A 17,488-nucleotide genomic window follows, 5' to 3' on the forward strand; every position below is an offset into this window, starting at 1 on the left:
TAATTAATTATTAGAGAACTGCAACTCAAAACTACAATGAGGTACCACTTCACACAGGTCAGAATGGCCATTATTAAAAAGTCAACAAATACCAAATGTTGGAGAGAGTGGAGAAAAGGGAACCTTCCTACACTGTTGGTGGGAATGTAAGTTGGTACAGCCACTATTGAGAACAGTATGGAGATTCCTTAAAAAACTAAAAATAGAACTACTGCATGACCCTGCAATCCCACTCCTGGACATACATCTGGAAAAGACGAAAATTCTAATTTGAAAAGATACATGCACCCCTATGTTCATAGCAGCACTATTTACAATAGCCGAGACATGGAAACAACCCAAATGTCCATCGACAGATGAATGGATAAAGATGTGATACATGTATACAATGGAATATTACTCAGCCATAAAAAAGAATGAAATAATGTCATTTGCAGCAACATGGATGGACCTAGAGATTATCAGACTAAGTGAATTTAAGCCAGACAGAAAGACAAATACTCTATATCACTTATATGTGGAATCTAAAATATGACACAAATGAACTTATTTACAAAGCAGAAACAGACTCACAGACATACAAAACAAACTTATGGTCACCAAAGGGGAAAGGAGGTAGGGGGAGGGATAAATTAGGAGTTTGGGATTAGCAGATACAAACTATTATACATAAAATAAACAACAAGGTCCCACTGCATAGCACAGGGAACTATATTCAATACACTATAATAAACCATAATTGAAAAGAATATGAATATATATATTACAGAATCACTTTCCCATACACCAGAAACTAACACAACGCTGTAAGTCAACTGTATTATATGTCAATAAAAAAATAAATAAATAAAAAATAATAAAAATTCAATAAAAAGATAACAAGTGTTGGCGAGGATGTGGAGAAATTGAAACCAATTTCAGTTGTTGGCTGGAATGTAAAATGGTTGGAAAACAGTTTGACAGTTCTTCAAAATATTAAACATAAAATTACCATACAACCCAGCAATTACACTCCTAGGAGTATACCTAAAAGAAGCGAAACATGTCTACACAAAATCACACACACAAAATGTGAAATACGAATGCTCAGAACAGCAGTACTTCTAATAGCTCAAGTGTAGAAACAGCCTGCATGTCCATCAATTGACAAATGTGTGAACAGAATGTGGTATATTCAAATAATGCAATATTATTTGGCAACCAAAAGGAATGAATTACTGATACACGCTACAACATGGATGAACCTTGAAAATACTTATGTTAAAAACGACAAATGCCAGGCACAAAAGACCACGTATATGTGATTCTATTTATATGAAATGTCCAGAATAAGTAAATTCATAGAAACAGAAAGTAGATCAGTGGATGATAGGGGCTGAGGTGAGGAGAGGATGGGAAGTGACTGACTGCTAATGAGTACAGAGTTTCTTTTCGGGGAGATGAAGGTAAGTAGGGATCGATATAACCCACATGGACATCAAAGTAACATCTGATATAACAAAGAAGAAGCAAACTCACAGATATACAAAACTAACGGTTAGCAGTGGGGAGAAGCAATACAGGGGTGGGGGATTAAGACGTACAAACTTTTATGTACAAAATAAGCTACAAGGATATATTGTACAACACGGGCAATACAGCCAGTGTTTTATAGTAACTATAAATGGAGTATAACCTTTAAAAATTGTGAATTACTTTGTTGTATACCTGTAACTTATATAAACGTTGTACGTCAACTATACTTAAAAAAAAGTCTAAAAAATTACATTAAGCACGGGAAGTCATAATCGCAAATTCAAGCTCTGATTATTCTCTTGTACAAAACAATGTATGACACTGAAAAAAAGCTAATTTCAAGCTTCAACACAAGGTGGTCACTATAGGACTATCCCCTCCCACAGGTACACAATTTTTTACCTTAAAAAATTTCAGGGACTTCCCTGGTGGCGCAGTGGTTGGGAGTCCACCTGCTGATGCAGGGGACGCGGGTTCGTGCCCCCGTCCGGGAAGATCCCACATGCCGCGGAGCGGCTGGGCCCGTGAGCCATGGCCGCTGAGCCTGCGCGTCCGGAGCCTGTGCTCCGCAGCGGGAGAGGCCACGGCAGTGAGAGGCCCGCGTACCGCAAAAAAAAAAAAAAAAAAAAAAAAATTCAATGCAATGTGTTAGAAAAGGATAGGATAATTAAAAAATATACAGTAAATCAGAATACAATTGGACTATATTCTACCGGAAACAAATTTAATGACATCTTTCCCTCTCAAGTATCCAAATCAAAGGAGGCATGTTCTTTACTACCTAAAAGATTTTGACAAGGTAGGTAATACTTTGAGTTACTTTTACTGAATTGCCTTTTACCAAACCACAGAATTGTTTCATTTTCTCTCTTAAGATCTTTCACATTCCTGTGATTCCCTCCTGCTTGTTAACCCCTGAGGCTTACGTATGACAGTCTTTTGTTGATGGTCTAATGGTAAACTCCATTATCAAAGCTCTCTGTAGAACATTCCAGTGAAAAAGGTGCCAGTTTTATTTGAAGATAATTAAATGACACTATAACTTTAATTCGATTAAGTTTAGTTACCTCCTATCACGGGACTACTCGTTTGTGTTAGAAACAATAGATGTAAGGGAGCTGGTACATTTGGCCACCACTAAAACAATTACTACAAAGCACTCCCTGAAAGCCAGCCTGCCTTACAGGTGACGTGTCCTAAAAAGCTTAACATTGTAAATAACAGGAAAAGTACTTCAGGGGGGAAAAAAAAAAGAGTTGTATAAATTACCTGAGAATTAATTATATTTTCCTCACTGGTAGGTTTATCAATGTTTTTAAAAAATACAAAATTTGAACACCAAGTAGTAAAACAATCATTGCACTTGCTAGTTTTATCTGAAGGCAAACTTTTAAAGTAAACTTACAAGTATTTTACTAGTCAAACTGGCATATTTAACCGAAAGAACATTCTAGGAAAGGTGTGGTTTCTAGCTTAGCCTTTTCCCACCCCCAGTAAATATGACACAACAGCTTAGTATCACAAAGTAACACAACCTAGAAAAGAAACACAGATACTCAAATTTCTCTAGCATAGCGCCATTCGCAAGCAAGCGTGTCAGTAAACTCAGAAGTCTGAATACTGAATAATTCTCTGAAGAGTAGCTACTACATGGAATCAGGGAATTATCTCCTTTTTTGATGCTGGCAAAACAAAAGCGCTCACAACTACAAAATGTCCTGGTTCATAACAAAGGTAAACAATTGTAAAATCAAATGCAAAGACTGGGAATAATTTAACCTCTTGCAAAATACATTTCACTTTAATCACCACATATGAAAATAAATACGGAGAAAATGACGTAGGATATAGCAATATGACATACTGAAGGCACAGAAAACAGGGACTGAACTTACTCTGTGTGCCCCTGGAGGCTAATTTAGCACAGTATTTTATTAACAGCAGTTTAAAATAAATGTCAAGTGAAGGCAAAGGGGTGACGTGTCACATCTGGGTCTTTAGGAGCATGATGACTAGAAGGCAGATAAGACAGAATGGGTTTCGACTGGACATAAGGAACATCTTTAGCAAAACAGTGATATAATGCTAGACTTGCTTACTGAAGACTGGAATCACCAGCTCCAGAATTTCAAGGGGTCAATAAGTCGGGATCTTTTGGGGCATTCTCCCAGTTTAGATCAGGTAGCCCAGGTACAGGTCACCTGTAACTTGATTATTCAGAGACTGCTACGTTTAATTAGTGGGCACTCTATCTGATTAGATAGAACTCACTCAAGAGCCTAGATATGTTATAGTCCCACACTTCAAAATGCAGAGAAGCAAAGGGCTCCGTGGTTCAGACTGCCAATAAAGGTGGGATGCCGGGTTCCATACAGGCATCGGGACGGTTAGGGACTTCAAAAGCCTCCAGCTGAGGCACGGTTCCTTCATGGCTGCAGCTGTTAAGGCTGTCACCTGTTCTTCCCCCACACGATTTGGCATTGCACCTTACAGGAGTCACCCCTATCTCTACACAAGCATCTCTCAGCCTCTGATCTTGACTCCCCCCTGCACCCCCCAGCCCTCTGACGGAGAGAGATGATAAAAGGATGAGTAAGCACGCTGTAGCTAGTCTTGGGCAAAGAGCACAGACCTTGGCACTGGCCGTGGAAAATGGGGGTGAAGAAGCAGAACAGAAAGCGAGCGAGCTCGGGGAGTCCGTCCAATGAGCAGCCGGCAGTTACAAGCCTTCCTCCTGCAATCACCAGAGACTCCAAACCTGCTTTCACGCCCCCGCCCCACCGTGGTCAAGCGCACATTCTCCTGAGGCTCATTTACTTCTTAAAAACAACACGAAAAGATAAAGGTAATTTCTCCAGGCTGCCCGTTGTCAAAGACCATAAAGCCTCACCCTGAAGCATGGCTAAGTCCAACGGTTCTCTTTTCTCGCTCGTCTTCTAACACCCATTCCATCCCCACTCCACCCCAGACCACCTCCGGTCGGCAAAAAAGCGACTGCCACCAACAGTTGCAAATATATGTCAACCTTTTTCGGGGGTGGGGGGGAAACTTTTGAATTACTTCAACAGCCTGGTTACAAGTACCTGACCTTATTTTTTTCCCAAAGAAAAATAGGACACCGAGAGATCAAAAATTCCTTTCTGTGCCCTCCTACTTCGGCCACTGGCAGCATCTAAGGGGCTTCCGAAGAGGACTCTTCCGAGTTTCTTCCGTAGGAAACTTGCCCTTACTAGCCAAACGTCCTTTAGGTCCCTGGTTTTCTTTAAAATGCTTAACTTCACAGACAGAAAAACCGCAAGGTGCTATTTCCTTTGTTAAAATCCCACGGACTTTAATTGGGGGTGGAAAGGCTAGCAACGATCACGACAGCTCGCCGCGGGGAGGTGCAAAGGGACAGGTGCGGCTCCTGCCTTTGCGGGCCCCGCGGCAGTCGGCCGAGCGGCAGACCCCGCACCGCCTCCCCGGTCCCGGACCAACCTGAGCTCCCCGTCCGCCCGCGGCCTCCCAGACACTTCCCGCCGCGCCCGGGCCGCCCGCCGCCGCCCCGCGGGCCCGGCCGCGCCGCCGCCTCCGCTCAAGATGGAGGTGGCGGCGGCGGCGGGCGGCTGGTTACGAAACGCGCGGCCGCCACATGGCCGCGCCGGCCCCAAACTTGGCCGGGCCCGCCGCGCCCCGGCGCCCAGGCGAGGCCGGGCTCGGGCGCGAAGAGGCCGCACGGCGCCCGCCACTCACCCACAGACCGGTAGCCCAGGATCGCGATCTTCCGGGACTTGGACTGCGGCATCTTAGCGGCCTCCTCAGCCCCGGGCCAACCACATCAACCGTGGCGGCGGCGGCTCCTGTGCTGCGATCGGTGGCGGCCGCGCCGGGGCACAGCGGCATCCAGGGGCGGGGCGGGCGGGCGCGGCTGCCTCGGCTCCTCGTTCGCGCGCCCAACCGCCCGGAACCGCCGCGCGGCCCCGCCCCCAAACACGCCCACGTGACCGCGCGCCGCCGCAGGGCCCCCAGACAGAGGCTCACGTCAGCGCCGCACTCCCGCTGCGGCGGCCGCCCTCGCCCCCGAAAAGCACGAGGTTGCGTCGGGCGGTGTTTTACTTTAAACGGAAAAAGAGAGGACGCTGAGATGCCCCTGGAAAAATCACGACTGAAACTCGCTGCGTCATGACCCTCCCACCGGCTTCCGCCGCTTTTTAATTACACCAGTTCTCTCCGAGCGCTGATTGGGCAGTTCTAACCCGCCCGCACGATGACGCGACGGAAACTCCTTCTCCCATTGGGGGCGGTGGAGAGGAGGAGCCAGAGGCGGGGCTGCTTGCCCGGGAGCTAAAAATAAATTCGGACTGGGACCGCGCGGTTGGGCACCAGTGAGGTTTGAAGGCTTCGAACTTCGTAAGGGTCGGTGGCGGAGGGGAGGGGCGGAGAGAAGCTAGCTCCCCAGTGATTGGTTAGGTCGGGGTGAGGAGGCGGGGCAAGGTGTGAGAGATGCGGTGATTGGTGGAACGCTGAGAGGTTCGTGGACTCCCGCCCTCTGAGCCCTTAAAAGGCGCGAGGCGCGTGGCGGTTGCTCGCTGGGCTGTTGGTTGGTTAGTACCTTACTCGTGTGTTGTTTTCTTTTTTTTAAACTCTTTGCTATATTAGCGTTAGTAAGACTGGGTTTGATGATGCAGGTGATGACTGAGTATCATCCATGGGTGAAGGACCGTGGGAAGAATGGAATATGCGTTAATTCAAAATATTATGCATTTTATTGAAAAAGTGCGCACCCTCCAGTTCTGGTCTCAACCCTGGGATTTGCGGATCCCGCACACCTCACGGGAAATAAATAGCGCAAGTTGACACATCTTTAACTGTCAACACCTGCGTGGCTAATTAAGTAGGCAAACGTAACACCAGCCGTTGTTTGTTGAGAACTGTCCAGAACCGTCCTTTCGAGGTGGGGCGCGGCGGGGGTGGGGTGGGGGTGGATTTAAGACCGATGCGCCTGCGCTCTGGTGTGGGTTGACCTCTTCGGTAAAGGGACGCTGCTGTATTTACCACAAAAGGCGCACTAACAACCCCTGTTTCCAGTGGTGCTGGTGAAGGGCCCTGGGTGTGGCACCAATTTGGGGGTACAAGAAGGGACGCCAGCCCGGGAGGCCTGGTTCCTGCAAAAAGAAGGTGAAAGCTGGGCCCAAGAAGTGAGGATGCGATCAGAGCTTTCCGTCATGGTAGGTATTCTTGTCCATGGCGGTTGCCAAAGAAGCAGATACCCACTAATCCTACCGATGTCCCCTGTTGTGCTCGGGCTGTTTGGCAGCGTTGACCAGCGTGTCTGAGTGGGACCGCCGCTCTCTGGTCATGGCCTCTCCCAGTGAGCACAGAGGAGGAGCCCCCAGGAAGCTGAGCGGCAGGGTAGGATTCCTGGTATGAAGATTTAGAGGTGACAGCCTCATACAGACGCCTTGTTGAGTTAGAACACTGGCGTTACGGCAGAATCCTTACACCATCCTGCTGAAGTACTCTACAGGAGAGGGGGTGTGCACATATTCATGTCCTGGGGCGTCTACAGATTGAAGCACCAGGCCACCAGCTGGAAGTGAGAAATGCCTTTAAAGTTGTATTTTATCTTAATGGATTTTTGCATTTCTGCTCTGTAATTAGTTGAAATAGTTTTAAAAATTCAGGTCAAATGTGTAATTTTTATCCTATGAATTTGGATGCACCTACTGCAGTATTTTGAACTGACGGTACTAGACTCTCTAGTGTGTTGTGAAATCAGCTTAGTGGATGTTTTTTGTTTTTTTAAATAGAAGAACAGAATAAAAAAGTAGCTTGCATAGTAAGGGTGAGTATTGTTTCATGACACTTCTGTTGTATGTGTACATATATTTATAGTTATGCTATATATGTGTATTGTATACTGAGTTCCATTGTAAAATGTATTTCTTACTGTGCATTGCCTCAAAAAGTTTGAAAGCACTGTCCTAGCCTGGGAGTTGTAGGAGTCCAGACTGGGAAATGCAGTTGTAAAGGACAAATTCATTCAAGAAATGTTTCAGTTGTGTTAAAGCCCTTTAAGGCCAGACCCAGGAGTTCTGAAAATTCCTTTATTCCAGAATGGGGAGAATTTCTTTGGTTTAAGAAATGACTCAGATTACCTAAAATATTTGGGATTGATGTATGAATTCACATAGAAATAACTGACCGCAGCCAGACCATATAGAAAATGGACTTGCTTCTGAATTCAAAGTACAGTTGACCTTGAACAACACCGGTTTGAACTGCAGGATCCACTTACACCCGGATGTTTTCAATAGCAAATACTATAGTACTACACAATCCAAGGTGGGTTGGATCTGTGGATGCCGGGTGGCAGATACAGAGGGACCACAGATCCGGAGGGCCATTCTCGGATTTTCCACTCAGCAGAGGATCCGTGCCCCTAACCCCTGTGATGTTTAAGGATCAATTGTAGTTCTTCTGATTGAGAACACTTGTTAACCTTTTCAGCAGCAGGGAGTTCTGCCACCAATCAGTTTCTCCTGTGCAGGTTCTGCTCTGTCTTATCGCCTCTGCATACTGCCTTCTCTCTGTGTGTCCTTCTGTTTCCCTGGGAACCAAGAATCCTGTCTCTTCCATTTAAATTCCAGAGAGAAGACACGGTGAGGTCAGCTAATTAACATTATCTCTTGAGTGAGGAGCTCATGCTAAACCTATAGGTTGGCCAGGTTAGGCTCCCTTGGCCCAAACCTCCTGTGTAGCTGGTCGTGGCAGTTCATGGCAGTTCATGGCAGTTGAAGCTTCAGCTGTTCGTTATTTGGGATTATATTGTGGGATGTCATTTCTAAGGCCAGTGACATCTGACTTGTAGTCGGAACTACTTCCCGGAGGTAATGTACAAAACGTCTTTTTTTCTACATTGGGTTAGACTAAGAAAGAGAGGAGTGAAAATCACTACTATGCTTATTTTTCCTAGAAAGACATCTGTGAAATTATTTTACCTTTTCACACGTGAAAGGGTGACCCTAAATGAAAGTAGGCATGAAGGCGTTTTGCTGTTGTCTTGCGTTTTGAAAAAGAACTAGGCTCACCTTAACCTTGGTACAAGCCAAATCAGAGTGGTCTGTTATGCCTCACATAGGGTATTGTTAAAAATCAAACAATCCAGATTTGGGCAGCATGCCAAGGTCATTTCATTGTGTGGTCTTGTGAATGAGAGAGCGGTTTCCTCGGCAGGGCCTTGGTAGGCCTGGCCTCAGTTTCCTAGCATGAGGCCATCATGCAGAAGCCATGCCCCTGACTTACCCGGGGCTGAAAGAAGATCCTCTTTTTTTTCCAAAGCCAGGGGATCAGCCTGGCCCAAACCCTGAGGTGTGGGGTTTCATGAGGTGCTCCTAGAAGCGGGAAGTGGAGTGAGCTGGGGTGGCCCTCAGTCCATGGCGTGGGCTGAGTGTGAGAAAGGAAGTCAGCTCAGCAGGAGCTCTGAGGACAGGTCAGGCCTCTCCAGTAGCTGTAGATTATTCGCTATGTGAGGGGATGAATTGTTACCGACCAGGGTTCTTGGACTCTTTAATGAGTAGAAATTGATAGGAGGTCAGATGAGAAATTCAGACAAGGCTTTACTGGGACTTGTGCTGTAGCACGAGGGAGCTAGAACAAGTAACAGGTGCCTTTGCTCACTCCCTGAGGGCGGGTGAGTGGGTCCCTTAAATGGGGAGAGGATGGGGGCCGATTGGTGGGTCCGGCTGGAGGTGGCTTAGGTAGTCTGCCCTCCCCCTTGGTGATGCTGTGTGCAGGGATCATGCTTTTGCCCCTGGTACCTCAGATGTGGCAGTTGGGTTTTGGCTTTTTTGTATCTTATTGTTCATAATTGGCCCCAACAATACATGCATGCAGCTATTTTTAGTCCCTTTTAGTTTCTTTGTATTCTGTTGCTCCAGGACTGGGGAGAGGAGATGTTTGTCCAGGTGCAAGCACTGCAGTGAAGGGTCCCAGGTCCCAGCCTATGTCAGAATGTGTCCCCCACAAAGATATGTTGAAGTCCTAACGCTCTCAGAATGTAATCCTATTTGGAAATAGAGCTGTTGATGATATAATTAGTTAAGGTGAGGTCATACTGGAGTAGGGTGAGCCCTAGTCCAATATGACTGGTTTCCTCATAAGAGAAGAGGAGATGCAGACACACACACAGAGGGAGGTAGAGACTGGAGTGATGCTACCACAAGCCGAGGAGCACCTGGTGCTCCCAGGAGCCGGAAGAGGCAAGGAAGCGCCCTCCCCCAGAGACTTCAGAGGGAGCATGGCCCTGCTTCCCTCTGAAGGGAGGGTTTTAGACTTCTGGCCACCAGAACTATGAGAAAATAAATTTACTTTTTTTTTTCCCCATGGGTTGTGGGATTGTAGTTCCCCAACGAGGGATTGAACCCAGGCCCTTGGCAGTGAGAGCACAGAGTCCTAGCCACTGGACCGCCACGGAATTCCCTTTATGTTTTTTTAAGCCTCAGTTTGTAGTATTTTGTTAGCAGCAGCTCTAGAAAACGAACCCGTCAGCTGTCCTCAAATTATCAGTAAAGTTTCATTTAAAGTTTGAATCTAGTTTCTGCTGGGCGGTGGGTGAAATTGGCCTTCTTCCCAACATCCCAAGCCAGCTTGTGCCTAGGGGGAGTGTTCACTAGCAGAGTGCTAGCTGCCCGGCAGAGCAGGTCCTGAGGGTCCCTGTGTGGTCATCAGGCATGATGGCTGGAGGGGAGCAGCTGCTCCTAAGAGCCCGTGCAGCAGCAGCAGCAGCATCTGGGGATGCTCGGGAGAAGCGGGGGGCCAGGTCCTCGCGATAACACCAGGCGATGGCTTGGCCACCGAGGCTTCGATTACACATGCTCTTCAAATGTGCCTTAGATGTGGGATTTAGTCACAGTGCTCATAAGTCACCGAAAGTTATAATTACCATCTGAGAGACATATTCACCATTGGTTCCTCCTCCTATGCGAAGAGTTCTCAGTGTTGGGTTTTATCCAGCGTGTTGGGATCCAGGGTGTCTACCATTGGTGTGCAGGGAAAAAAAAAAAAAGAACTTCTTGTGTTTTTTTAAACATTTTTATTTTAAGAATAAAATAATTGAGCTTTGCTAATATGTAATACTGTGTATGGATTGACATGGCACCGTCATGGCAGACGGTGGCGTGTGGTGCCTGGGATGAGAGGTGTCCTGTTGGGGCTTCCACAGCAGGGAGGGGCCGGCAGTGTTGTCCTCACTGTTTAGTGTTCAGAATATTATAATGTATTGCTTTTCACATGTCTGGTTCTGAGGAATTTCAGAATGTATTATCTTAAGTTCTGCTAAACTGAATCTCACAAAATGGTCACGGGTCTTAAAAGATTTCCTTCAAAGAAACCATGGGGCTTCCCTGGTGGTACAGTGGTTGAGAGTCCGCCTGCCGATGCAGGGGACACGGGTTCGTGCCCCGGTCTGGGAAGATCCCACATGCCGTGGAGCGGCTGGGCCCGTGAGCCATGGCCGCTGAGAATAAAAATGCAATATAAGCACACACTAAGAAAAATAGCAGGGCTGCCACCTCTTCCTTGTATGAGCTTTTTGCCAGCTACATGAAAGGTAAACATAATCTAATCATATCTTCCAAGAAGATGACCAAAAATTTCTACAAAAAGGTAAAAATTAAGAGCATTAAAAATATGGATTCACATCCACTATCATTAATGATGACTAAGTGTAATTACACCTTGATATTAGCTGATAATGTAGTGAATATCCCTTAACAAATAATGAGACGTTTAAAAGCTAAGCATCCAGAACACTAAGGCAGATGTTACAAATTTTTCTGCAGCTTTTTTCTTTGGAAAAGTTCAAGCATATATGAAAGTAGCTTAGTACAATGAACCACACCCATCACTTGCTTCATTCAATGTTTACCGAGTCAGGGACCATCCTGTTTCATGCTACCCATTACCCACCCACACATGGATTGTTCTGAAGTAAATCCTAGACGTCATACCATTTCATTCATACCATTTCATTCATAAGTGTTTCAGTATTTTCTCTGAAAGATGACTCTTTAAGAAAAAAAAATGTACCATGCCATTTTTACTCTGAAAACAAAGAAAGCCAATTAAGGACTCGTTAATACCATCAAATAGCTGGACTATTCAAATGTCTCTTAATGTGTCATAATTTTCTTTGCAGTTTGTTCAAATCAGAATCTAATTAAAGTCCATATGGTGCAATTGGTTGCTGTCTCTCTCAAGTCTTTTTTTAAAAACAAACTTTTATTTTTTAGAACAGTTTTAGATGTACAGAAAAATTGGGAAGGTAGTGTAGAGAATTCCCACATGCCTCGTGCCCAGTTCCCCCGTTATGGACATCTCACACTAGTGTGGTACTGTTAGAATTAATTAACCAGTATTGATTCATTATTATTAGCTAAAGTTCATACAGTATTCAGATTTCCTCAGTTTTCCCCTAACACCCTTTTTCGGGTCCAGGGTCCCATCCAGGACACCCCGTTACATTTAGTTGCCATGGCTCCCTAGGCTCCCCTTGGATGTGACCATTTCTCAGACTTTTATTGTTTTTGATGACCTTGAAAGTTTGAGGAATGCTGACCAGGTGTTTTGTAGGTTGTTCCTCACTTGGGATTTGTCTGATGTTTTTCTCAGGTTTTGGGAGGAAGAGCACAGAGGTAAAGTGCCATTTTCATCACATCAAAGGTGCATCGTATCCCTGTGACCGACCACTGTGGTTGTTGTCCTTGATCACCTGTCTGAGGTGGTGACTGTCAGCTTCCCCACAGGTAAGTTACTCTTCTTTCTCCCTTTCCATGCTGTCCTATTTGGAAGGAGGTCACTGTATGCAGCCCTCACGGACGGGGCTTTATGCTTTACCCTGGTTTCCTCCTGCCTGAAGAATTTCCTTTAGCATCTCTTATAGTCTCTGGCAACAAATTCAACATTTATTTATCTGAAAATTGTCTTTATTTCATTTCTTTAACTTTTTATTTTGAAATAACAGGTAGTTTAAAAATAGTACAGAGAGGTCCTGTGTACCATTCTCCTGATGGTAACATCTTACATAAATGGGGCACAATCTCAAAACCAGGAAATTGGTACAATCCACAGAACTCATTCAGAATTCACCAATTTTACATGCACTCATTTGTGTGTGTGTGTTCTATTCAGTTTTATTACATGTGTGGATTTGTGTAACCAAAACCACAATCATAATACAGAGCTGTTCTATCACCACAAATATCTCCCTCATGTTATTTTATTCCTCTACATTTTTGAAAGACATTTTATTTTGCTGGATATAGAATTTTAAGTAGACAGCATGTGTGTGAGTGTGTGTGTGTGTGTGTGTGTGTGTGTGTGTGTGTTTAGTATTAAAGATGTTCCCTTCTGGCCTCCATTTTTTTTCTGTTGAGAAGTCAGCTATCATCTTGTTAATTCCTTTATGTAATATGTTCCCCACTACCCTTCTGCTTTTCAGATTTTGTCTTTATTTTTGGTGTTTAGAGTTTGACTGTGATGTGTCTGTGTGTAGTTTTCTTTGCTTTAATGCTGTTTGAGGTTTACTGAGCTTCTTAGATTTGTGAGTTACTGTTTTTGATCCAATTTGGAAAACTTCCCTGCCAACATTTCTTCAGGTGTTTTTTTTCTGCCCTCATACTCTCTCCTCTCTTATTCTGGGACTCCAATTTCACACATATTAGACAGTTTGATAGCTTTCTACCAGTCACTAAGCCTCTGTTTTTCTGATTTTTAGTTTAATAGTTTAAAAAAATTTGGACAACATATTCTTCAGTTCTAGGATTTCCATTTGGTTCCCTTTTATAGTTTCCACCTCTCTCCTGAAGTTCTCCCATCTCTCCCCAGCATACCCCTGTTTTCTGTAAGTTCTTTTTTTTTTTTTTTTTTTGCGGTACGCGGGCCTCTCACTGTTGTGGCCTCTCCCGTTACAGAGCACAGGCTCCGGACGCGCAGGCTCAGCGGCCATGGCTCACGGGCCCAGCTGCTCCGCAGCATGTGGGATCTTCCCGGACCGGGGCACGAGCCTGTGTCCCCTGCATTGGCAGGCGGACTCCCAACCACTGCGCCACCAGGGAAGCCCTGTAAGTTCTTTAACACGCTTATCGTAGTTATTTTAAAATCTTTGTCTGCTAATTGTAATGTCTGGATCATTCATAGGTCTACTTTGATTGAATGACTTTTCTCTTGATTATAGGTCATTTTTTGTTTCTTTTCACATCTAGTAATTTATATTTTATAGTGGCCATCATAGATGAAATGTTATAAAAATTCTGGATTGTGTATCTTCTTTTGAAACCTGTTGAGTTTTGAGTTAATATTTGTATGTGGTGAAAAGTACGGATCAAAGTTGCTTTTATTTTTTGCACATGAACATCCAGTTGTTCCAGCGCCATTCATTGAAAAGACTCTTCTTTCTCCACTGAATTGCTTTTGCAACTTTGTCAGAATTCAGTTGTCCATATGTGTGGGTCTATTTCTGGACGCTCTTCTGTTGATATGTCTGTCATTACGTCAACATTATAGTGTTTTGATTATCATAGCTTTATAATAAATCTTGACATAAGGTAGTTTTATTCCTCTAATCTTGTTCTTTTTCAGAGTTGTGACTAATCTAAGACCTTTGTATTTTCATATGCATTTTACAATCAGTTTGTCAGTGTCTACAAAAAAACCTGCTGGAATTTTGCTTGGCATTGTTTGGAATCTACAATCAATTTTGGGAGGACTTACATTTTAGTGATACTGAGTCTTCTGTCCCATGAGCAAGGTATATCACTCCCCTTATTTAGGTCTTCATTAATTTCTCAGCAGTATTTAGTACTTTTCAGTGCATAGGCTGTATATATCTTTTATCAGATTTACTCTAAGTATTTCGTATTTTGATGCTGTTATAAATGGGATTTAAATTTTTTGATTTTTTGATTGCTTGATTTTTGACTATTGATTTCTTATTCTAAAACATTGCTAAACTCACTAGTTTTTGTAGATTTTTTGTAGAAGTCCATTCGCTTCTCTACATAGATAATCATATAGTTTTTGTTGCTTCTCATTTTGGATGCTTTATATAATTTTCTTGTCTTACTGCACTATGATTCTGAATAGAAGTGATGAGAGCAGATACCCTTGTCTTGTCCTCTCCTTGATCTTAGGAAGTAAGCAGTATAAATTTCATCATTAAGTGTGGTGTTGCTTGAGGACAAGATACAATTGGTTCAGACTCCCCTACCTTAGCAAGAGATGTTTATATCTTAAATCATTATGAAAAAAGAAGCGTTGACTGGTATGCCAGTTTTATTCCAGAACTGGCCCATCAGCAAGGCAAGGACTTCAGTTTCGAGTACCCCTAGGTTCGAACTCCTGCTCTGTCTCCTAAAATCTGCACAGCCCTGGGCAAGCCACGTGACCTCCACGTGGCCCAGTGACGGGGCTGGGTGAGCCGACACTCAGGAAGGCTTAGCCTGTCATCTTGTCCCTTTACTTTGCTTTCCTTCTTTTCTCTTTTGAGATCAGATTAAATGCTTGATTCTGTCCTCAGTGTGACATACAGTATGTGATATGGCACTGAATATAAAGTTTCTTCTTAGCCTTGTTTTCAGATTATTCTATGATACCTACTTTTCTCTGAATTCTTTCATAATATCAGTTCATTTCTTGTTACTTGGTCTTTAATGTGGTTTTTGTTAAAGATTTCATTTCCAAGGAAAGGCCAACTTTCCTTTGATTTTGATAGAAGGAAGATTAGCTACATAAGTCTTTTGAAATTAAAGCGAGTCAACCAAAACACAAACATGCAAGGAGTATCAAATGCTTCCCTGAACTAAAAAGGTTCCCATCCCAGAGCTTCTAAAGTTGGGAGGGCTCTTTTGCTCGATCTTTAAGGAGGTAGCCCAGAAGAAAAGAAAACCAGCTACAGTAGTTAAGAGGAGAGAGGAACAGCCAGCTGGAGACAAACCAATGAAAAGCCTTAGAGGCAGCACTTGGCTGAAGGAAGAAAGAGATCTGACCTCAGTGTGCTATACAGAGGTCTTCCCTGAACTGGGCAGTGCCAGGCTTGGTTCAGAAGTCTCCTTTGTTAGTCAGATGTCAGCATGACCAAGGTCAAGGTCGAAGAGGAAACTTACAAAATGGGTTGGATGTTAAAAAGCAAAAAAACAACACAACAGGTGATGTGCCCAGATAAACTACAAGAAAGAAGCCAGCTTGAATTTATTGTGTGTAAGAAAATTTGGCCGTGAACTTTCCATGAGAATTGTAATTTTTAAGATTAACGCAAGCATAAAATTAGCCAGCCGTCAAGAGTTCAAGAAAATGTGTCGTTTAGTGTGTGCCGTACACTAAACAGTAAAAATATTCAAACAGGAGAATTTTGGGAATAAGCATTGTGCCCTGGTTGAACAGTAGATTACCTTATAAAACCTCGCTTAACAGTACATACATTCTGAACTGAAATATCCCATCCTGATTTGGAGTATAGCTTTGTCTCAGTGTTTGCTGAAATGTAGAAGCTCATTAGTAACTTGAGCTAATATTAGATCGAAGCCATTACATTAGTACATTGAGTCTGTATGGATAGTTTTATTTTCAACTCTAGTGAGCAGAGCAGGCAGGGTGCTCGCTGGTTAATTATACAGCTGCTTTCTGGGGAGATCTTGGAAGGCTTTTCATGCCCATAGGGTGCTACGGGGGGTTTCTTCCTGCACGGGTGGGCGTGGTCTGTGTGACGTGACTGCAGTTCTGGCCCAACGCTGGCTGCATCAGGATGGGCACCTGACCCAGGGGTGGCCTGCTCAAAGCCTGGCTCGGAAGGGTGATCTCATGTGTGCGATTGGCTCAGCTTTCCCAGCCCCTTGGAGCTTGAGTGTAAGATGCGTCAAGTCAGAAGCAGGGTAGAAGCTGAAAGACACACAGGGAAACAGGAGCCATAAGCCGCCGAAGACACACAGCAGAGAGGGGTGCAACAAGTAGAAACAGGAGACAACTGCTGCTCTTGGGGGGCAGCGGAACCCAAGTGGGAGAGCAGTACTGCCCTCCAGAGCCCACTGTGCCTCACCTTTATGTGTAACCTGTCACTAAGGCAGTCAACCTATAGCTTTTCTCAGGAGCCAGGACGCAAGGCAAGGCCTTTGCTTGTTAACTGGCTGGTTCTCAGGAGCAGCTCTTGTGTCATTGCGTGAACTTGGTACAGAGTTGGCCATTGTCAGTATTTAGTCAGAATACTTACAGAGGGAGAGGTGGATGGGCCGGCCAGTAATGCAGTCAAGGAAAATATCAGGGGGTAGAGCACTTAAATTCTATACAATTGGAGGGGGCGGATCTTAGGAATGATGGTAATTTGGTGCTTTTCAAATTTCAGATTGTGTAAGTAGATTTCCGTTAAACAAGAAGTATTGATTTTGACAGTTGTCAACATTTTGTAACTTTAGTTTTGCAGTTTTTATTCCACTCAATGGCCCCCCTTCCCCATTGAAGTAATTGCTGCAAATTGGGTAAACCGCGGAGGCAGCCAGGATCACTCACCATCACTGGGTAGATCCATACAACCAAAGGCTTATTAGCTCAGAGTCAGGCTTTTTCTTAAGTAACCCTCTCTTAGCCCATTTGGGCTGCTGTAACAAAGTGTCACAGGCCGGGTGGCTTATAAACAACAGAGATTTCTTTCTCCTGGAGGCTGGAAGTCTGAGATCAGGGTGCCAGCAGGGTTGGGTGAGGGCCCTCTTCTGGGTAGCAGATTTCCTGTTGTATACTCACATGGTGGAAGAAATAATAATTAAAAAAAATTCTCTTGAGATTCCATTATCCAGAGGTAACTGCTGTTGGTACTTTGGTATAATGTATTTCTAGACTTTTTTTCTAATCACATATCTATACATTTGTAACCTACAAAAATGAAATACTGTCCATGCCATTTTACACCATTTTTCTTTGGCAAATATGCATCCATCTACAGCATAAT

The 17,488-nt window shown here is 44.2% G+C and overlaps 1 protein-coding gene across 1 annotated transcript in view; it reads right to left on the reverse strand.

The window, feature by feature from the left end:
• RHEB (Ras homolog, mTORC1 binding) overlaps window positions 1–5,401 on the reverse strand; it is a 47,480-nt gene extending 42,079 nt beyond the window's left edge. The window contains exon 1 of the mRNA XM_065883539.1: window positions 5,248–5,401. Coding sequence (XP_065739611.1) covers window positions 5,248–5,299 — 52 coding nt within the window. The 5' untranslated portion in view covers window positions 5,300–5,401. The remainder of the gene's footprint in view (window positions 1–5,247) is intronic.
• Window positions 5,402–17,488: the final 12,087 nt, after the last annotated feature.

Source organism: Phocoena phocoena, chromosome 9, assembly GCF_963924675.1.
Source record: "Phocoena phocoena chromosome 9, mPhoPho1.1, whole genome shotgun sequence".
Classification (NCBI taxonomy): domain Eukaryota; kingdom Metazoa; phylum Chordata; class Mammalia; order Artiodactyla; family Phocoenidae; genus Phocoena; species Phocoena phocoena.